Source organism: Solea senegalensis, linkage group LG17, assembly GCF_019176455.1.
Source record: "Solea senegalensis isolate Sse05_10M linkage group LG17, IFAPA_SoseM_1, whole genome shotgun sequence".
Taxonomy (NCBI): domain Eukaryota; kingdom Metazoa; phylum Chordata; class Actinopteri; order Pleuronectiformes; family Soleidae; genus Solea; species Solea senegalensis.
Genome location: NC_058037.1, coordinates 4128041 through 4151245, shown reverse-complemented (window position 1 = coordinate 4151245; position 23205 = coordinate 4128041). Strand labels below are relative to the sequence as shown.

The 23205-nt window shown below is 40.0% G+C and overlaps 1 protein-coding gene and 1 long non-coding RNA gene across 5 annotated transcripts in view; one reads left to right on the top strand and one right to left on the bottom strand.

Moving 5' to 3' along the window:
• Positions 1–23205, top strand: part of fam49a (family with sequence similarity 49 member A) — a 30583-nt gene that overhangs the window by 4519 nt on the left and 2859 nt on the right. Inside the window, exons 2-11 of one of the 4 annotated variants that reach the window (XM_044048732.1) lie at positions 11118–11173; positions 16553–16632; positions 19374–19495; positions 19701–19806; positions 19968–20104; positions 20949–21026; positions 21304–21420; positions 21997–22076; positions 22840–22966; positions 23063–23133. In XM_044048732.1, the coding sequence (XP_043904667.1) occupies positions 16563–16632; positions 19374–19495; positions 19701–19806; positions 19968–20104; positions 20949–21026; positions 21304–21420; positions 21997–22076; positions 22840–22966; positions 23063–23133 (908 nt within the window). In that variant the 5' untranslated portion in view covers positions 11118–11173; positions 16553–16562. The other 3 variants (XM_044048730.1, XM_044048731.1, XM_044048729.1) reach the window with 3 other exon arrangements.
• On the bottom strand, positions 18393–20955 carry LOC122783842. The gene is made up of 3 exons (XR_006362098.1): positions 20279–20955; positions 19357–20106; positions 18393–18545 (listed from the first exon to the last, which is right to left on the bottom strand). It is a non-coding gene; the product is annotated as an uncharacterized LOC122783842 (long non-coding RNA).

Here is a 23205-nt window from a genome sequence, read left to right as displayed (position 1 = left end):
AAATATTTTATTGAAAGTTGAACCTTCGCTACATTACACTTTAAGAAATGTATATTGTTAGTGAATTATTGCCCAGCCCAACCTGAAGGCGAGGATATTGTGCTATGCCTGCAATTTCAAATAGAGATCTCGTATGTCACAAGCAAAGCCGGCTGTATTGTTGGACCAAATGGCTTTGGAATAAGTTATCATGTCTTATTCACAAAGACATTTTGACACATTCCATTCAGCTACTTCAGTTTCAGGCTCTTCACATTGTGCATGCTGGCTCACTTCTGCACTGTCATTACTTATTTGGACATATGAATAGAACACAGCCTTTGTTAAACAGCACCTGTCCTTTTCTTACAGTGACACATCAAAATGTCTGCTGTGAAAAATACCCTCAAATCAACATTGTCATTGTAGCTGTTGTTCGGTACTCACTTACATGAGGAGATCTTTCCATCTCGTAATTCTGGCAAATCTGTGCTGTTGTAACAGCTAATCTCTTAAAAGCTCAGTGTTGTAACATTTAAGCCACCATTGTATTGTATTCATCAGCAATAATTAATAATTATTATTCTCTAATATTATTTGACCCTGCTGTGTCACCCCGTCCTGTTTTCATTCTGCTCAGGAAAGGTGGTATGTGTGCGTAGCCAGCTGTGGCTGTGTCACAGTCAAATAACATGTGGATTAAACTGTCCTCCAGGTTCCTGTTTTACCCCAAACTATGCGTCGTCTGCCTGTCGTTCTTATCTGTCTGTGAGCCTGTGAGAACAAGTGTGCGTCGAACTGCGCTGCCTTGTGACCCTGTACACTTCCTGCTCACGTTTCACTTTTTATACTCACATCCTGTCAGCGGGACAACAGCTCTGTGTAAGTGTGTCTGCTGTGCACTTGATCACTAGCGTTGTGCTGAGGGTGTGCTTTTTATTCAGTTGTGTTATCGCTATTATAGGGCTACAAATTATAAGTATTTACATTATCGGGTAAACTGATGATTATTTTCTGGTTGAATCAATTACTTTTGTGTAATATAAAGGTGACAAATGTAAATCAGTGTTTCCTTAACCTCAAAATAATGATGCTTTGTCCATAAACCAAAGATATTATGGTAAGAAAATACTCACATTTATGTAGCTGAAAGTAGAGAATTAATTTTCATTAAAACAAAAAAAAATTGTTGATTGGTGAGTAATCTGTCGCAATAAATTAGCCTTCATTTTGTGTCTAACGTGGTTAGCAAATTTTAATTTATTGTTGTTTTTAATTCACCCACTGGAAAGTTTATTATCTTAGTTCTCAACCTTGCATTAGTATATACAGTAGTGGATATTTTTTTGTGTAATTTGGTAATGCTCCATTACATTTCAAATTTGTAACTATTACTAAAAAGAGAAAATATAATTGTCACTAATCCAAGTAAATAATAACAATAACTATTAAACTGAACTGAAGTGACGCAAATAGAGTGACAATCATAATATATGTGAGAAAAGTCTTAAGTAGATACATTCCTTGAAATGTTCAGCCTTAGTTTCTTGTTTGTTTATGTAACAATTCTCCACAGGAATATTTAAAGGTTTGTGCCATGATAGGAAACAGATTTTTCTGGGTTACCAAGGGTGTTTCAAATCCTCCCACTTTAAAACCACATTGCCAATGTGTGTTAATACACAGAAATGTTTTTAAGTGTTTTTTATGATCGCTGTTGTGATGAGAAATATTTGTCTTTCTGTTTTCCCCCTTTTTTTTTTTTTACAACTTTGGCTTTGCCCTCATTTGACCTTGGGAGCCTTTTATGCTGACTTATGCCTGATAAGTAACTGTAGTTTTTGAAACCTGAGCAGCGACACACCAGGGTCATTTAAAATGCACGCCATTTGTCTTATCGATTTTGTACACCTACTACTTTCAACAAAGGGCTTCTTTGCTGTGGCACTTTATTTATGCACAAATGCCCCAGGCATGATTCTTTCTAGGCCACTGGAAGCAATCAGAAAGCCTTGAAATATGTTTACGAAGCTTGATTTAAAGCCATGGCACTAAATTTAAATGTTACTCAAGATTGATTTATTCTGATCATTTCATGTTTCACATAACATGTTCCTTATGGTCCGTGAGTTGTGCTCTCTGGTTCGTGTAAAGACGTTACCTGTGAGTCACACAATGCTGCTGCTGCCAGATCAGCAAGTTATAAAGTATATTCAGTTGGACTGTAAAAAGAGCAAGATGCAGGAATATTCATCAGTGTACTGAACTGAGAAAAAACAGAGTGAGCTGGCTGTACCCCGCTCTGCCACTCCACCTGTTTCTATTTCTGCATTTTCTCAGCTGGCAGACGGGATATTTTCCTTGTCTGACTGGCTTCTTGCAACCTAGCAGCACGCTCACTGATCTCAGCAGGTGCAGGAATCCAGAGATTTACGGCTGTTAGTTATTCATGACAAGCAGGCTGTCCGTGAGAGCATAAATATTAGGATGTTTAACTTAAGAAGATCTTTGGTAAAGAGGTTGTATTAATGTACAAAAAGCAGTGGAGGGACTAGAGCAGCACAGCAGCAGCTCCGAGTGTGATTACTGCATGTAGATATTTGCCTGTTTGCTGAACCAAGATATAAGATACAACCTATTAACACAAAGCGAAGGTAACAAAAGTGAAAATGGTCTAAGATGAAAACAAAAACGCAAGTATGACCTACTTCTGTTGCGTGACTAACTGTGAGTGCACTTGGCTTTGGTTGACAGACTTGTACAATGACAGAGACCAAAGGCCTGCATGGTCCACAAAGGTCAAGAATCGTCTGCTCGGTCATTCTTGGTGATGTGATCCTGCACTGATCTTTCACTGTCGGAACAGTACAAGCGTTAAATAAATAGTAATATAATAGCTATAAATAGTTTGTTTTTATAAGAAAACCCCTGTGCCTTACCACCTGCATTTTACAACTTGTTTTCACAGAAATGAATGACTCTCTCTCTCCCTCCCTCCCTCTTAGCTGTGAACACCAAACATAAGTGGTTCTGAAAGAATTCTTTATCTTTCCATCCTACTGTCAGCAACAAGTGCAAAACATCGTTTCTGTTCACGGAGACCAACCAAAGGCAAAGTAATCAATAACAAAAATCACCTAAATCTGTGAAATTGCACATCACTTTGATTCTCTCGGGCATAGCCGTGCTAGCTTGCCACACCTTCCAGCAGAAAAGGAGCCTGTAGTGGTGGGGAATGGTTTGATGCCCTCACATACACCCTGGCTAACACTAGTTTCACACAAGTCAGTTTCACACAGACATGGTTGCCTTTTGTATCTGCAGTGCTGCTGACATGCAGGGCTTGGCAGAACAGAAGTGGCATTGAGAAAAGACGTAGGAGGAATTTTTACGCCTGGAGTCCCACTCTATGCAGCAATGGCCACTAGTAGCCAGACAGCCCTCTGCCCCCTCCTCCTATTTAAATACCAAATGCCCTCCCTAACTTTCCTACTTGCCTTTTGCCTTGATTTCTTTTCCTCCGTCTATTGTTCTTTTCATCATTCGTATGTGCCTTGGCAGTTTCTCCATCCCACTTTCTCTTTCTTAGCATTGACAGAAGCCTCTTTGAGTTGTTTACTATGTTCACTCACACCCCACCTCACCCCTTCATCCTCAGCTCTCCCTGTGCAGAAAAATATGACCACTGTGAGTTTTTGTCGCGGTCGCCTTTATCGCCGTCTCTCCCTCTCTGTGCACCAGAGGCCAGATGTGGAGGGATAGTGGTGAGTCTGTAATGAGCAAGTGTAAAATAAGGCAACAGGCCCAGCTGGCTGAGCTGGAGGGCACACAGAGCCAGCAGCTGAGTATTGCTGCAGAGAAAGAGACTCAGCACTGGGCTTCAGTGTCACCGACTTAAGTGTGCGTGATACTGTATTCGGTGCATGGTTTCGGAGTGAGAGCATTTTGGAGGGCATCGGGAGTACTTAAAACTTCACTGTGCCAATCTGTAAGTCCTGACTGCTGAAGAGATCTTCATTGTGTGCAGAGCGTTTAGAGAGCAGTTAGTAAACCATAACAGTTTAGTCCTGTGCTGCTGGTATGTGAAAGAGGCACAAGAGGCAAGGATAAAGGGCATGGGTGACACAACAGAGGAAAGTAAGGCTGCCATTGTGGTGGTGCTGTTCAGGTTTTCACCGCAAGAGCCCACCCCTCTTGCCCTGCCTTCCAGAAGCACCCCACCACCCCCCCAGTCTGTGTCCATATTAGGGCAAAACTCAGCCAACCTCCCCTTGAGCTGAGCTCACCCCCCACCCATCCCTAAACACGCCTTGCTGTCACATTTGCTCCTGCAAAGGGAGCCTGAGGGAGACACAGCTCCCTTAACCCAATTTGAAGGCCTGTTTTCCCGGCCAGTCAAAACAGCAGAAGGATTTTAAAAATGGATGCAGGAAGCCAAGGCCGGTCAAGTTAAATGCATTTAAGTGTCAGCCTAATGTTTTTTTTGTTTTGTTTTGCTTTTTGAGGGCTAACACATAATAGCCTTATCTTGAGAAGAGATTAGTGCCCACTCCAAAGTCCCTTAATAGTTTTATATGTGCATAGTTTGAGCGGTCTGCCATTCATAGAACATTTAATTATGTTTTGAAAGTACCAACCTCTTATTATTCTGCTCTAATGTGCTCATTCTGTCATGGCAGTTGCTACCTCCAATGTAGTTTGTGTAATTAGTACTTGGTAATCGTTTGCATAACTGCATGACGTCACCGTAACTGTCACAATAAATCTGGTGTAGTGAACACACCCAGGTTATGTCAGGCAGGAGGTCATTGACATGAGTATTATTGGTTTCCTCTTTACTTTTCTGAACTCACTGTGGTGAAGGAAGTTCAGAAATTCAGTGGGGTTTTTTTATTACGGAATATTTAAACATAAATGTCCATTAAAGTTGACAATAAACTGACAGACTGTTGGGTTACTGTAAAAGCAGTTGAGTTTGGATAACACTGTTGGTGAGAGACACGTCAGTTAAACAATTCATTTTTTGTCCGCCAGACATTTTCCTAGAGATTACCCAACAGAGGTTATTTTGGGTTTTTGGTTGACTTTGGTTTATATAAAGTTTCTCTCTAAGGAAATGGATTTGAATTAACACAAGAACTATTGGGTGAGTGTGGAATGTTTAAGAGGATTGAACATCAACTCCCACATTGACATGTGTTGTGGGTGGGCACACCGCGGTTGAAGTGCCATTGAAATAGTAGTCGTTAGAAGTAGATATCCAGTCACATAAAAATTTGAAAAAAGCAGAAAAGATCATTGCATTACATAGCAAGCATTTTTTAATACATAACACAGTTTGATGTCTTTGTGGCACTTTTAACAAAGTTAAAGATACATTCTTCAAATTCTTGTTGCCAAAATAAAGCTAGAACCAAAAGATAATGTACTGGTACGGTTGACAAAGTGTGGTTATGCACCTTATGCTGCAAAGAAGTTCTCATAGCTCTCAGTATTATTTTTGACCTATTTACATTCTGCACATACCACATTGTTGTCTCTATCTCAGGCAATTAATTTGTTATGTTTTTTGGATAGAGATAGAGAACAACATGTACAAAGCAGGAGGAAGAAGAGGAAAGTCCAGATTTACTAGAGAGTTGTGACTCATGTTTGTTTGATTGACAGGTGCTTCAGTCTGTCACATTCAGTTGTGGTAGCTGATTTCAAACTTAACCCCACTTAAAGCGCAACTACGTTTGCAAGATTTGGAATTCGTTGCCCTGCGGTGACAGCAAGAATTTAACCCCCATCAAGACTCCAAAAAATGTGCCAACTTTTTTGTAAACTGAATTCTTCACTTGATACTGAACAAAATCGTCTTTTCAAGTTTTCCATATTTGATTCCTTTCCAAAGTGGCTGGTAAATGAATTCCAAGACTCTGCCAACATGGAGAAACTTTTGGCTGTTGGTCATTTTCCTCTGTCTGGGATTCACTGTTTGAATAGTGCCACAAGTGTTTTTAAAATGTATTTATTTTTGCATTGGCAGATTATTTTTCCTCAACATGATGAACACACAGAAGGCTTTTATTCTGCCAGGGAATGTGTTACTCAGGCCCAGGTTTTCTTTTCTGTTTCTAATGCATGCTTCTCAGCTTTAAAAAAACATACAAACATACACAAAGATGTTTTCTTACATTATTATATTTTACCTTTGAAAAGAGCTTTTGTTTGACAGTTACTGAGGTATTTGCAGAAGTGTGACATCACTTTGACCCAAAGTGGAACCAGATTCCACAAACTGCAGATCAGGTTCAGCCGGCTTGGGGTTTTCCCTGAAGAGGGATAAAAATGATTTTGTTTAGGACAGGAATTATATATTATTGCTTACATACTGTATAATGAAAGAGCAAATAGAGCAGATATGCAGAAATATTAACTAAAGAGGAACTGGGCTTTTTTAAAAGAATGGTAATCACATGTCACATGAAGCTGTGTAGTTTCACCTGTATGAAAAAGGAACATAACAGTTATACTCACCACACAGTGACTGAGTAGAGCGCTGCATTTCCTGTTCCACTGAGTGTCTGTTGATGAATGAAAGGTATTACCTGCAGAAGTATGACTCTTACAATTCTGTAGTTTCAAAGAAACACAAACCATGAGCCTGCTTTATACCCCACTTGACACTTTGGAGAGTCGTCACGTGACAAAACTTGCAAGTCATGGAACAAGGGAGAAAGGTTTCTATAATCTCTGTTGTCTGCGTAACCCCACACCTCTAGCCAGTGCTTCCACTTACCAATTCAGATCAGTATTATCCTCATGGCAATGTCAGCTTATTAGTGTCTGTGTCTGTGCTACTTTTTCGGTTTTGATAATAAATGGATTTTGTGGCAGTATCCTTGTTTCTGTACTTTTCTGTCATTCAGTGTGTTAAATTTTTCATGCGATAAGAGTATAAATCAGGCTTTAGTGATGTCCCTGCCTCCCCCAAACACAGAAGTCACTGAGCTGTTTGGAATCCATCATCCATTCATTTGCTGTTGCCATGCAGAATGGAAGAACACCGTAGTTCTCTCTCTCATCACACACACATGCAGTGGTTGCAGTCTTCCAGCTCATTGAACCTCCATTAAGAGTTAACCCTAGTCTGAACCCCTAAGAGGGAGCCCGTAGAAGACCTAAAGTCCACCACGCACACTCTCTCAGAGAGACTCATTCCACGCATTGTGACATAGAGGCTTTTGCCCTCAGAGATGTGTGCTCATATGAACACACTGACACACATTTACTTCTTGTTGGCAAACGCGAGTTGGGTTGGTCTCATCTGGGACTTGTGCTTATTCCTTCCACAAAATTGCACATCATCTCCTCTTGCGTGACTGGGCGCCATGTTGGAAATGTGCATTTTCCAGTGGAGATGATGCTCATTCTTGTAAATAATTGATTCACAGGTTCACTTTTGAATGTCTGTGAGCATCAGCAGCTGTCACGCTATTCATGTTTTATGCCAAGGCTCCTTTGTCTCACTTTTATGGCGGATATAATGGAGGAGCAACAGCTGGTTTGACTGTGAAAGCAGAAAGTTTTGGTCATTTTATGCTAACCTTTTATGTTTCCCCCATTGCTGAGGTTTTAATCCTCATTAAAATGCAGTAAGTACATGTTGTATGCATTTATCAGAGATGTTCCAGTATAGGGCTGAAACTGTTTTAAATGTCATCAATTATTGACGATTGCTGTGATAGTGGTGGACACAAATGAGCTTACAAATTCTCCTAAACTGAAGATCATAACTCCAAACCATCTGAAAAGCATTTCTGGTTCTATGGTATCGATGACAAAGTAAAGATCAAACAGAGCTAACAGAGTTGGCGGAGGCATCTGTTACGCTTCACTCTCACTCAGCAGAGATGGTAGAAAGAGAGATGAAAGGTGTATGGTGTGGTTGACAGTTATCAACAATTACATTTGTAAGCAATTCATTCTATCATCATTTTTTGTTTTCCATCCCAACACCTGGACTTTGCATACATACCAACGCTGAATCAATTACCAGTGGATTTTTAAAAAAAATAACAACGTAAAATGATGTTTCCCTAAGGATGGTTACTGTATTTTGTAGCTCTTCACATTAATTATCAGTAGAAATTTGGCCTTGATCCCAAATGGATCGTGGCCTCTTCCTCTCCTCAGGAAAAGAGATCTTTTGACTCAGCACTGACACAACAGTTCAACTGTATAAGTCTTCACTGTGTCATTTTGTGTTCGGAAGCATTGTATTTCCCGTCTGAGATGGCCTTGATGACGTTGTATTTTGTTGATTCTACTGTCTGCTCTCAGGACAAATGTCCTTTGACTTTGTCTCTTGTATCTTTGTATAAGTACTTGGGATATTACTTCACTAAATTATTTTTCCCTTTACCTGGCATTTGTGAAAAATATTGAGAGGGACCCACAATTAGTTGGAAATGATTTATGAATACATTTCAGAGTGATGTCATCAGCTTCCAGGCATAGAACAGAACTCAAACATTTAGTGTTGAGTAGTTATTAGGGCTGTCTGCAACTAATGATTATATACATAATTGATTTATCTGATGATTATTTTCTCAGTTAATTATTTCTTTGATCCAAATAATGTCAGAAATATTGATCAGTTTTTCCCTAACGATGTTTGTCATTGATGTATTGGGTTTTTTTTTTAATCATAGCAGTCCTGTTTATAATATTTGCATACTGATGTTTTTGTTTGTAAGAAAATCAAACTTTACTCTAGATTGTAATATGTGCTCAGTGATTTATTAAGTACTCAATGGCTTGAGGCTAGTGTTATCAGCACACTGTGAAAACACAGCTTATATGAGAGGTAGATAAGAGGAACTCGTGATAGTTCAGTTTATTAGACCAAGTGAATTATGGGATATGGAGTCTTTTGTCATTTTGTGTAAACTACGGCTGTAGACCATTAGGTCAGACATTCACTGAGGCCTGACAAAGTCAAGTTGTGCATGTTTTTTTCCATGTGGTACATGAAGTGAAATCGTTCAATGCACCCTTGTTTCACTATATTTTTTAAATTCACTGTTCATTCCCTTCAGCAACCCTGGAGTATTGACTTGATAAGAAGGAGGTTGTTGGATCTTATTTACATGCAAAACCTTCTACTCTCTCCACCCATCACGTTTGGCATCTGAACACCAGAAGTGACAACAGCTTACATCACGAACCTTCCCTTTTTTCTAAACCGCTAACCATTAATGAACAAAGTGTAAACGTGTGTTACACTCTTGTCAAATTCATACACTTCCCCTGTTTCATTGAACATCCCTGCTAGCACCATGGAAACACAACTTTAAGACGAGACATAGCAGGCGAGATGCATGGCTATGCACAAAAGTTGCTTGATGGAAACGAGGAATACATCACAATAATTATAAACATAAACCTGATGCAAAAGTGCATAGTCTTCCCTGGATTTCTAAGATTCTCGTTCTGTCAATATCAGATTTTACCTGCATCATTTCAACTCACTGACTAAAATGGTCTGAGTAAGACCAGGCAGCCCATGGTTTCAGAGCCTGGCAACACAACACGTTGATTATAATATACAGTAATGGAAATGCACTCATTTACCATATTATCAAAACTTCCTACCGAAAAGTAATGTCATCATAACCCAAACTCAATTAAATGTCATTCCAGCAGAACATATTTGTAAAATCAACTTAACTACTGCTCACATGCTTTAACAATACTTTTTATGGTGATATTGACCTCACAACAGTCATAGTTAATAACTCGCAATGGTGCGTACAGTAGCAGGCCTGTATTATCATCATTATTATGCATGCTGTTGCTATGGAGTCCTTGGAAAATTCCATTCCTATTCTGAGTAGATGTTTCCTGAAAAACATGTTTATTTTTTAGGAGTCTGCGTTCACCTCCTGCCTCTCTGTCTGGCTCCACTACCTGCCAGGGTGACTGACAGATTTACTGACCGACTACTGAACTGACGAAATGTGGCTTGCTTCTGAACTGGTTGGCTCACAAGGCTAACCAGCTTGTCCATATGATAGGCTAGACTGACTAGCTAAGGCTGCTTTTTAATCTGCAAGAATGACTGCTAACTGATTCTGTAAATTGCTTAATCATATTCAGTGTCTTTGTGTTAATGAAGCGCACTGCCTGATGACATCTGTCAGTCTGGCTGGAAATACACAGGAAATCCACTGAGCCGTTTGACAGAAAGAGGAAACACACAAGTGAAAGGGAGAAAGAATGTGATGAGGAAAAGAAAAGGGGAGGAGAAATGGGGATTATATGTGGATACATAAGTGGAAGTAAAGAGGAGAAGTTAAATGTGTCAGTGAAGTGGGTGTGATGGTGACGTGTCGCTGCTCATCAACACTCAGTCTGTGCTGTCCACATGGTGTTTTGGCAAATAGATGTTACAGAAGGTGTGTGTGTGTGTGTGTGTGCACACGTGTTAGCACTGCAAAGACTAGTTAATAAATATTTGCCAACTATTTGATTATGATGATTGATTAATTGGGTTGAAGTGGAGAAGAAACACAAATTAAAGTGTTTCTCATAGGTTTGGCTGAAGCACTAATGCTTATTCAACACAAAGCAATATTCGAATAATCCTGCCAAATATCCAGCATTTAACAGCATTTTTGCTTAAAGTGCCCATCCCTAGTTATACAACATGAATAATCTGATTAATGACCTTCACTTATTCCCGTTGGTCTTCATCATCTTTGGCTGAGCAATAAATGTCACACTGAATGAGCACTACCCTAGTTTTTAACTAAATCTATTTATTTTATTCCCTCACCCTGCGGGGACTTGCAGTGCACTAGATCCCAGTGACTGTTAGCAGCTCCAGCTTGTCACAGGACATTTAATACTCCAGTGAGTATAAAGGAGACAGAAGCTTAATCAGCTGTATTTAGGATATAACAGAGAGTGGTGTCTATTTCACTGCTGAATAATTTAGTGGCGTATTTAGAGATGGGAGCAGGTTCGTAGTTAGCTTGTATGTCTGAAGAAAAGGTGGTTTGTGAAGTTGAAAGTGGATACCGTCTGGTTCTGACCAACAAACACGCAAACATTCATTTTAAATATGATTTCTCTCTCGCCTTTTTCAGAGACCAAGAAAGAGCGGATGATATAGACAGCAACCACAGTGCAGCCACCAGAGAAGGTAAAGGAATTACACACACGTGCACACTTAACAAAGAAAAAATAAATCAAACTAGTGTAGTCATGTTTGTTTGATACACTCTAAGCTGCCACTGACGCACATCATCCCTGTAACAATGCTGTGGTTTAGGTGATTACAGCAGGGATTAGCCTGCATTTTCTCTTCTAAGCCCAAAACTTGCTCTTTCTCTCTGCGGCTACTGTTTGTCCTGAGGGCTGATGAAGACAAACACTGTGTCTTCAGTCGGTACAAAAGCACCTGATTTAAAACTTATCAAAGGCTGCAACCACAAGAAGTCTACCTCCAATTTAGCAAATGAACGAAAAGCTCTGTTTACGCTTACTTTTGTCAGTCTAATTGAACAAATCCCGTTAGTAGTATTTTCTGAACAAGGCAAACAACTGCACAGAATAAGTTCCCTCTCCTGTTTACAATGGCACATGCCCAGTGTTGCAGAATGATATACATTTTCAGGCGTGCTAGAATGGATGCAGATTACATGTGGCATGAAGCTGAAAGGCCTGTCTGGACCTTTTTGTTTTGAAAACAAATGAAAATGAATTAGTTTGGATGTGGCCAAAGCATTTTAGGTAGTCGGAGTGAACATCCGTCTCTCAGCATCTCCTCCTCTACCGAGTAAAATCACAGTTATTGACGAAGTTCCACAATCCACAGATGTTGCTACCAACTCGTCTGTCCCGCATGACATAAACTAAATCTCTGATGCTTTTCTTGTGGACAGAGTTGACAAATGGAAGATTATAAATGGAAGAAAAAGTGAAAAACAGCGTACCGTGAGCATAACCCACAAAAAAATCCCTGTGGAGTTTCCCTACAAACAAACTAAAGCTCTGTTTACGTCCAGTGTTTCTCACCAAAACACAGTGAGGCCAAACAAACACTTCGACTCCATGTTTTTTTTCTCACATTGAACATGTGCAAGTCAATTATTTGCCATTTATGTTTTTTTGATTTAATGCCATGTTTCTTGTACGTGTGTTTTTCAAATAACTGAAAATGAAAATGAAAACTGAAGCATGTAATGATTTGGGTACTTTGTTCCTGTTCAGCTGAAGACAGAAACACTGACCGTAGATGTGAAAATACTTTTGACATCTAGCTATTTTCCCCTCTTTATTTAAAATCAAATGTTAAACCTTGTAAAAACATGGCAAATTACGTTTGAAGAAAACTATCGCTGTTTTTAAAAAAAAAGCAGGGGGTAACCCAGAGACTGTTGCAGGTTGTTTGACATGTTTTTACAGCAACAGGAACGTTCAAATTTATGTAAGAGGAGGACAGTGGGATTATTTCCGAGGGAGTGGGATTACTCTGTCACTGGAAAGGGAGGTCACTGATCAAGAAAGTTGACTAACATGGAAATGAAGAGTTCTTCACACGTACAATTCGCCTTTTGGGCCTAGAGACGGATTTGAAATTTTGATTTATAGCTTAAAAAAAGATCTTGGGGGGGAAACTGGGGGTGTTTTTGTGTCTCTCTTTGATTTGGAGAAGTCTCATTATATCATGTCCACTTCCTTAAATTTAAAAGGGAGTATTTATTTGTTAAATGGACAGTTTTAGTTTTGCGCACAGAATAATATTCATACGTCCTATACTGAATGTGGTATTTCACTTTACTTACTAACACATGTCAGCTGATGCTGTAAATACTATGGGAAAGAGGAAAGTCAAAGTTTCCATTCTCTGTCCAGACATATAGATAAGTGATTGTGAAAGAGGAACCAGACGGACAAGAAAATTCCCTGCGTGATTTTTCCTTCCCTGTCTGGTACGAAGATTTAACATGAAAGGGTACAGGCAGAGAAACTCTTGCATATCAGAGCGGTTTATGAGTCTATAAAGTTCAGTCTATGTGAAAGCACAAAAAATACACAGCAGCGTACCACTTGCTTGGTTTTCTCTTCAGAGTCTTCCAACTGTAGCTTTAAGCACATCAGTGCTAAACCATTTAATTACACAGAATTACATTACTTAAGTTCCAGATGAAGTTGGGAGTCTCTCTGCATACTCTCTGATTATCTCTCACTATTTTGGACTCGTCATTTAAAAGTCGTTAGTAGCTTTAAATTAAATTCCCATCCAATATCTTGACCTGTGTTTATCTCGGGTCAAGACGAGGGTTTTGAAGCAGGGTCAGGTGAAGTGCTTTTGCTTAAAGTTAATTCGGTTAACGCATCAGTCCTGCCTGCTCCCTCCACTATAAACTGTGAACAAGTGATTCTCTGAATATTTAATGCATGACTCTGCAAAAGCCAAATGAATCCCTTTTTAACGGTGCACACTGGGAGAGTGCTGGTCATTTCAATAATTTATGGCTTATTCAGATGTGTCACTTTTGGACTGTGCTCAGTTATGAGGACTAGTCAAAACTTAACCTAACAACTTTTCCAATGTAAAAAGACCTTCTTGACTCTTTTGCTTCGACTATTCAACAAAAGTAGTTATCATGGCAACAAGCTGTATGGTACATTTAGCTGTGAGTAAATAAACACGAGAGAGTGAGGAGAACAGAATGTGAATAATTGCTGCACATAAACAGATTTACAGTTTGTTGTTTTCTATTGTTTATAGCCAGTTAGCACACACTCTTTTGGACAAAAACAGTTGTCATTATTATGTCATCATGGAACTCTTTTTACTGTGCTGCTCTGAGTTCATGCAGTATTTTCAGCTTGTTCAGAACAAACCCCCGCTGTCTTTTGTTTTCTTTTCATCTTGACGAAGAGAAAGCAGCTGGATCTGGTTTGTTTACCTCCAGTCAAGTGTCAAACGATGTTACCGGAGGCTTGGATTTGCATACCCATTAGCATATTTTTACTTGCTTGACATTTTTTGGTCAGATTATGTATAAATCATGGTTTCCCCTGTTTAGATGCTGCAGTTTTGCATCGCATTACAAAAGCCATGAACTTGGTGCTGTGTAGCTAAATTTGAATGACATCACCGCAATTATCAACTTTCCCTGGTGTTTCTAAACCAGCTGGTTAGCTATGTTAACACACCCAAACACACACACACACACACACACACACAGGTTTGCACTGCTACAGTATTCTTCTTAGGACACTGAATTGACTTCCAACACAAAGCATTATCCCCTTAACCTTAACCTAACCACAATTCAAACTTAACCAGTTCCTCACAATTTAGGTTTTGCCTCATTAGGACCAGGTTGTGGTCCCATGAGGACTACTGGCCCTGACAAGGTCGGTGTTTATGCCTGGAAAAGTCCCCAAAATAAAGTACATACACACTAGTAAGAGAGAGAGCTTTGATTTGAAGACTATAAAGAAGTTTTTGTATAGAGACTGAATAATTGATTCCCGGCAATGTGAAAGCACATCACATTTACCTTCAGGGTTTCTTTCATAATGTTGAAAATATGAGACTTGTTTACTGTGACATATTTTCCCCTAATGACTGAAAAAGAATTTCAAAAATGTCCTGAAAGAGGAAAAATCACTTGCAGTCAAAAGTTATATTGTTTTTGACAGAACATTTACTTTTCCTCTCATCTGTGGCCTTTCAAAAAATAAAAGAAAACTCCATGAGATGTTAGTGTCACTGATGGAACTGGCTCTCAGTTGAATTGTTGAATGGTAGCTGCAGGTAGCAGCAGTTGTTTGGCTGAAGATTAAAGCAGGTGAGGTTCTTGGGGAACTTGTCGCCGCAGGTTAGTATTTGAAGAAGAGGGAAAAAAAATCCAGCTGCTGCAACACATGTGCCAACATGACACCATTACAGTGCAAACTGAATCCTGTCAGTGAAATGTTAAAAAAAGAAATGAACCAGCACTGCCCCCTGCTGGGTTCTTACAAGACTGCGGTAGCATGTACACTAAACGAGTGTGGAGAGACTTTCTTAGCTGAACTTGTGTCTGATGTTTCACAGTTGCAGCATCAGTTCATGTGGGCTGTCGCATCTGTATGCATTTTTGAGAAGGAGGAATTATTAACCACAACTGTCTGAAACTAGACGGGCACTCGGTAGAAGCTGTGCAGAGAAATCCAGTGTGATTATCATGTGCAGCTGCAGTACAGTGTCTCTTTTGTTGTTACTTCACGCCACATCATCAGTCAAGAGGAAGTGGGGTGTGAGAAGAAAATTCTTCCCTGCACTGTATCAATCTGTCACCACAGATTCTTACATTTTACAGACTCGAATAACAAGCTTCTATTCCCAACTAAGGTTAGGCCTGGTTCACACCGGCATGTGTGTCTGCTGTGTCTTGCTCGTGTGCCTCCCCACACCCACCAGTATGTTTGTGTCCATCTGAGTAAACAGAAATCCCATGGTGTTTTAGAATCAGCCCTTTACCTGATATAATTATAACCTGCATCAGGCTTTCCTGTAGTTGTAGCTCCACTTTCTCCACAAAATGGTTATAAAATATAATATTTCTGTTTAGATTCAGTCTACACTCTAAAACGACTGTGAAAGGTTGTAAATGTAATATTGCCTATAGCATGTCTATTTCTGCTGGAAACTGTGCTTCATGTCATGCATGGAAATCTGAAATGGACCCCCACGACTGCAGTGTGAACACTCCAGTCTGTTAACATGGGCGCCAAAACTATAAAAAACATAAGGCAGAGTCCGATGTGAACTGGGCCTTAAACGGTCTCCGCATACATAACCTTGACAATATTGTGACGTTTTGCTTCAAACCGTAATCACGGCCTCCTGACTATTGTAAGTTTGAGGCCCGCTGTGATTACAGAGTTTGTGACCACCCGCCAAGACTCGAGAGAGAGAATTTTCCCAGGAAATTGCTACCTACACCTCCTGCCTTTTGCCTCCAATAAAACCTTTATAGAGTGTAACTGCCATTTTAGGACTTCAGCCCTGTGTTTGGTTACGCTCAGTACAGCCTCAGTCCAACAGAGCAGAAGCAGAACCTTCGGAATTGTGTCACACATAACACATGCAGTACTTCAACTTGTGCACAATCAACATATACATAGTATACATATATATATACTATATATATAAAGTAGTTGGGTTTCTTTCTACAGGTTAAATGCACATGCCTGTCCTGAAGCAGGGTCGCAACTAAAATCCTGTTTTCTGAAATGCATCAGCTGAACACTTATTTTTGTGTGTTTGATACAAGTTTTCTGGAAACACACAGGCTTTATTTACATGTAGAGTTCTAATACACTAAGGTGTCTGTATTCAATTTGAAACATCTGTGGGTCTCAATCATGTTTGTGCGATGAAGACAATTACATACTGTGTGAAGTTATCGTTTTCTTTGTTGTCTCATGTACTTTTATCTACACATTGTATGTAAAAATGTCTGCATTTATGTCTTCTCGTGTCTTGTGTTGTTTACCACTGTATTTTGACCATCAGGTTTGCTGGGATGGGTAACCTGCTAAAAGTCCTAACAAGAGATATAGAGAACTATCCACACTTTTTCCTGGACTTTGAAAGTAAGTCTGGCCGAGAAGTGGAACAGAGGGAGAAAAGATAAATGAAGTGGGGGGATGATGAACGACTCAGCTGTTTCCTTTCTGTTAGCAGGTTTCTGCTCCCGATGACAAAGCCATAAAGGAGTCTGCTTATGCTCCTGTCTTTTCTCCTTTTTCCCCCCCTTTCTTTTTTCTTCTACTCAGTAATGACCTCCTGTTATTTCAGATCTGATCTTCGAGTAACGTTTGTTTTGATGACTTCTTAACATCACACGTACCTCTCTCCTTCCTTTCCCTTTCTTTCTGTCTGTTTGTTTCTCTCTTGCAGAAACCAAATGGGGAATCTGTTAAAAGTGCTCACTTGCACAGAGCTTGAACAGGCGCCAAACTTTTTCCTTGACTTTGAAAGTGAGAACAGCTCATGCCTGTCTGTCTTTGTTAGGTCAACCCTTCCCCTTCCATACCCTGATATTCATTCCTTCCTTCATTCCTCTAAAGCTCTTGTTGGCTGCGGTTACTTGTCAAGGGTCAACCCATTCAACGATTGAATTGTTAACCTGACCCCTTTGAATGTGTAATGCTGCCTCTGAAGGCTGTTATTATAAACTATTATTGATTTCCACGTCAATTCTCTGTACGATACGTTGAAAAATGGAGTCGATCCTTGACTTTTACCGTCTGTCTTTACTAACTTGCATGTATGACCCTGTATGTTGACATGCAATGAGGCACATTTGATGCATATGTACTATCTGTGGCATTATGTAGTTACTAACACATCAGGTCCTGTAAACACTGTAAAATGTTTTTTTATTTACATATAGCCACGTTTCTCTTCCATTAGAGTTAAAACTGTAGTGTTTAACTTTTAAACAAAAACAAATGTCAAATGAGTTCACACATTGCTGATTAAGTCTATCAGCTCCACACAACTACCTGTTTTCTCAGTATAGCAGCGTTTAAATGTGTCATCCACTGACATCTCTGCACTGCACACAGGAAGTGATTTATATCAAGATAGACAGGCAACAACAGCATTGTGCTAGTAAAGCAAGTCAGTTCCAAACTGAAAACACAAAGAAGAAACGTTGAAAAGTTTCAGAAATGAATTCCACTGGTCGTTTCTTGACCCCTCCCACCCCTGCAGCACTGCAGTATACACACAAACACTCCCTCAGTCAGGTCTGATAGTATTGCTCGACAGAGTTTTCAGATGGACACAGCGTACAATTGATGTTACATCGTTTCTGTTCACGAAGAAATAGAAGAATAACGACAACAAACATCACCCAAAGTTACGCACTGCAACTGTAATATCAGCGACTACTGCATCAAAGTATTTAATCAGCCACATTGCTTCTCCACTACACACACGCAAAGGACATTTAGCTGTTTTTTTTTAAAAACACAGCAAATAAATCTACCTTAGTGTTTTTGTGAAAACCTCCCACAGAAAAACAAACAATACGCCTCCACTATGGCATTTCAGCCACACTCACAATGTAGCCAACCTCGGGCTTTGTTTGTTCAGCAAAGAGGAAATGATGGGTGTGGAAGGGTTTTTGAAATGCAAAACAGACCCCAGACGCAGCGTTTTAATGTCAGCGATGCTCTATATTTAGAGCTGTTGTTGTACAGTCTCACTCTCTGGGGTCATGATAGTCAAAGCTGTTATTCCGCCTGAAGACAACCTAAAATGAAAATTATATATGGAATTATGGAGCTCAAATACACACACACACACAAAGTTTCCCAACAACTGAAGTAGACCAAGCTGTCAACAAATTTTTTTAGTTTATTTAAAGGAATATAGTTTCTGCAGAACCATGGAAACAATCAATGTCCTTATTCAGGCATGTGTGTTGTGTTCCTGCTGTAATAATGCAGGGAATATAACAGTAAACTTGACTGCAGGCTGCAGACCTGGCAGAGCCCTGTAGATTAGAAAGAACAAAAAATCCGTTATTCTCACATAGTAAAATTCCATGAATATTATGAACCAGACTTTGAACACATGACTTCATTTTGTTTGCACGGCTCATTAAGAAGATTCTGCTGTAGCGTAATGTCTGTCTAAGAGCCTGCTGCAGCACGCTTTAGAATAAGATGCCTGCAAACACATATACTGTTAAAATGACATACAACCTGGTGTATACTCCACTGCTAGCTCATTTACTGTGAGCTGCTTTGAAATAGTCTCTAAACTGTGAAACAGTGATACAGAAAACACCTCCAGCTTCAAATGTATAGTTGCTCTGTGTGTGTTTTTGATAATGAATTATTAAACTGATGTGGAGCTTTTAAGTTTACAGCAGAATTCTCTCACAGGTTATTGGCACTGTGGACGCTCGAGGCAGCACATTAAAACAGCTGACTGTGGATAAAATCGTATACTTTGCTGTCTGTAGAAATTTCACCCACACACAGTTCTTTATGCCGAATATTCTTATCCACTCGTCTTCTAAACGAAAATCACATGACCAAAATGAAATAAACACAGATTTAATTTTAGTGGCACAAAATGAATGTCTGTTTCCCCCGGCGTCTGATCATTATGATTACAAATGTTACGAATATTAAACATGCAGTTCTGCAATATTAAGTTTGACAATCAGATCTGTATAATAATAATAATAATTCATCTCAAGGGCTTTATAGCTTTTGTAATATGTGCGTATGCTTAATCACAGCTCAGGCTTACTGTAGTGATGTGATTCTGTGTCTGTCTGTGTGTTTGTTACTCACATGTGTTTGTCTGTTAGATGCACAGCCGACAGAAGGAGAGCGAGACGTGTGGAACCAGGTGAACTCCGTCCTGCAGGACTCTGAGAACATCCTGTTGGGCCTGCAGGCGTACAAAGGCGCCGGCCAAGAGATCAGAGATGTAAGGAGTGTACAAACAACACTTTAGAGCAAATAAGCAAAACAACACACTGCTTTCATGTCTAATTACAAGTAAATACAGTTAACTTTAAGTATCTGTGTGTCTAACAAACACCAACACTGTTTAGATTCACATGGTCCACGATCTTGATTTTTCCTGAAATTAAAGTATAATATAAATAAATAGAGATTTTTGTTTTTTTCAGGCAATTCAAAATCCCAGTGACCACATGCTGCAGGAGCGAGCCTGGAACTCCGTCTGCCCGCTGGTCATCAAACTCAAGAAGTTCTACAGCTTCTCTCTCAGACTTGGTACAAATATAACACATTTAATCTGGGTTATTACACCTTCAGCCCACAGCCATGAATGAGTGAAAGCACTACATTTAATTTTCATATCCGTTACATTTCACATCCCTTTAGTTTTGAAAGTGTGTTAAATGTGTGGCCGTGTGACGTGTGCTTGTCTGCAGAGGAGGCTCTGCAGAGTTTGTTGGAGTGCCTGACGTGTCCGCCCTTCACGCCTACACAGCACCTGGAGAGGGAGCAGGCGCTGGCCAAACAGTTCGCAGAGATCCTGCACTTCACTCTGCGCTTCGATGAACTCAAGGTCTGCGGGGAAGACACAGGGTTTTATCTCAGAATCACACACACACACACAGAGACTCTGCTCTGTTTTTACATCGCTACTTCTCGCATAGACGCACTGATTGTTTGCCTGACTAAATCTGGACTTTGAAAATACATGAAGTTTAATCATATCAGTCAAGTCGGATTAACTCACCCATTACTACTGCATGTATACCTTCGATGGTACCTAAAGAGGCCTGGGTGCTCTGCACATGCTCCACTGTTCCTGCTTCCAGGCTTTGATGTGAAAATAAAAGAAGAAGCTGTTCACAGAAGAAGAAAACAGTTAGAAATACTTGGTGAATTCCTGCCTGGTGCATGTTTGAACTGACTAAATTATCCTCCATCAGCTAAAGGATGATAGAGAGACACAGAGTGACATTGAGCTGCCAGCTAAAGATGTTTTGTCTGTGACATCACAGGTCAACCATCAAGCACCTAATGCAAACAAGCTGAAAGACACTTCAATTCAATAAATAGATCCCCTGCTTGTATATTATGACTCTATTTGATCAGTTTCAGTGGTATTTTGCTTAATAATTTGAATTAATTATTATAAGTATTTTGTGGACCAAACTACTGCCGGATTAATCAAGAAAATAAATGACAGATTTAAAGATTATGTAAAGAACGGTCAGGTGCAGCTCTAACACCAACAGGAATAACACGTGTTTTCAGACGTAAGATTCAATCACAAGTGATCACTAGGTCACTTGTGATTGTGCTGCATTTAGGAAGCATTTGAAAAGCCAGGACACATACTTGTTGTGTTGGAGCCATTCTATTTGACAGTGGCGGCTAACCGTGATGTTGTTTTCCTGCAGATGAGAATTCCTGCCATCCAGAACGACTTCAGCTACTACAGAAGAACGATCAGTCGAAACCGAATAAACAACATGAATGTGAGTTGGCAAGAAATTAGAGATCAGTATCCAGTCCAACGGCAGGCTTTGATTTTTCTGTACTTATTATCCCCAGTGATTTTCTGTCAGGAAAAGCACAGGAAACAAATATAGAATGACATAAGGAAACTTTATTCTTTTTTATGTTCGGGCTGAATCTAGAAAAAATGATCTGATGTTACTCGTGTTAAAAATTAAGCTGGTGCTGCCTCAGTTCTCTCTATAAAAGACAGATTCATGTTCGTGACCACGTTTTCATGCATTTCTTCCCCCACAGTTGGACATTGAGAATGAAGTAAACAACGAGATGGCCAACAGGATGTCTCTGTTCTACGCCGAGGCCACGCCCATGCTGAAAACACTCAGCAACGCAACCACAAACTTTGTGACAGAGGTGTGAACACCAACCGCTACATTAACACACAGTGGAGGCGTCGACTGAAAAGCTTCTTATTCACATTAAATGAGGCCGTGTCACACTTTATCCGACGACATCGTGGATGTGTTGCTTCACTTGTTTAACTCAGAACCAGCCTTTCACACTTCATTTTATACAATAATCCAGCTCAGGTAATGGCTGCTCAAACCACATTTATTATGTGTTTAATCTCAAACAGCGCACCCTCCAGTCTGTGGATGCATATTGGACAGAGTGCACCCAACAGCACCAGACACCATGTTGCCGTAGCTTTATCACCATTATCTTCTTTTGCTACAAAGTCAGACATGACACGCACTGCTCTGTTAAATCTGCCTCCACACACCGTCAAGCACTGAAGCGATGCATATGTTTAAGACGTCTGAAATACCAGCACTGACACTGCCTGTACAATTAAATGAGAAAAACTTGTGACACCCAGTCTGCCTTTAAAACTAACACACATGCACACATCTATACCTATTAAGGACACATGTAGTTTATTGAAAGGACAATAAAGTCATTGTTCATAATGTGTTTGTTTCTCTGTAGAATAAAACTCTTCCTCTGGAGAACACGACAGACTGTCTCAGCACCATGGCCAGTGTCTGCAAAGTCATGCTGGAGACACCGTGAGTAAACAGCCAAACCTCCACTGACCCATTCATTAATGCTTCACCCTGTCCTTAACCTAACCACAATACAAATCTAAGCCCTAAACTTAACCAGTTCCTCAGAAATGAGGTACTGGTTCATTAGGGTTTATGCCACAAAAAGTCCCAAAGAGATCACAAACATAAGCACACGCAGGGTTCATATGGGTGCTTGAAATTCTTGAAAATGTAATGTGTTTAAGGTTTGCAAAGCTGCTTACATTTTGGATAAACGTCAAATCTTGAAATGCAATTTAAATTAGTGAAATAATCATTTTAGGTATATATATAATTTAACACAGCTTTATGGTGTTGGAAAAGTTTGAAAATGGACAGTGAATGTGCTTGAATTCGACCTTCTAAACAGTGGATGAACCCTGCTCCTACCAGAACAATTAGTAAGGTTTTGTCTATATCTCTACTACAGTTATGGTTATATCACCACCTGTTGACTTGGCATTCTTTTTATTTGGTCGTTTTAAATAGTAAATGGTTATTAAGCATTTTATTTCTAGTCTTGATGACCATTCAAAGCCGCTTTACACTTCAGTTTTGCCATTCACACTCGTCCATACAGTGCATCTGTCACACATCTTTCATACCCATTCACATGCCGCTGGGTTTTCGAGCCAGGAAACAAACCCACAACCTTCCAGTTAAAAGACAACTCTCTCTACCACTGAGCCACCATCGCCCAGTAAGTACGCGCTCTCTCCTGACTCCTGCATTTCTGTGTTTCTAGAGAATATTCGAGTCGTTTCAGCAGCGAGGACACGCTCCTATTTTGCATGAGGGTCATGGTCGGGGTCATCATTCTGTACGACCACGTCCATCCCAACGGCGCCTTCAACAAGTCGTCTAAGATCGATGTAAGAGAGAGACACACACACACACACACGCGTCAGATTAAAGTGTTTGTGATGCGGACTCTCAGCGTCTTCATTCTGTCTCTGTTTGGTTTCCAGATGAAAGGCTGCATCAAAGTCCTGAAGGAGCAGCCCGCAGACAACGTAGAAGGTCTCCTCAACGCCCTCAAGTAGGTTCACACTGTTTAAACACCTGCACACAGAGCAGCTGCACGGACGACGACAATGGCGACACTAATCCA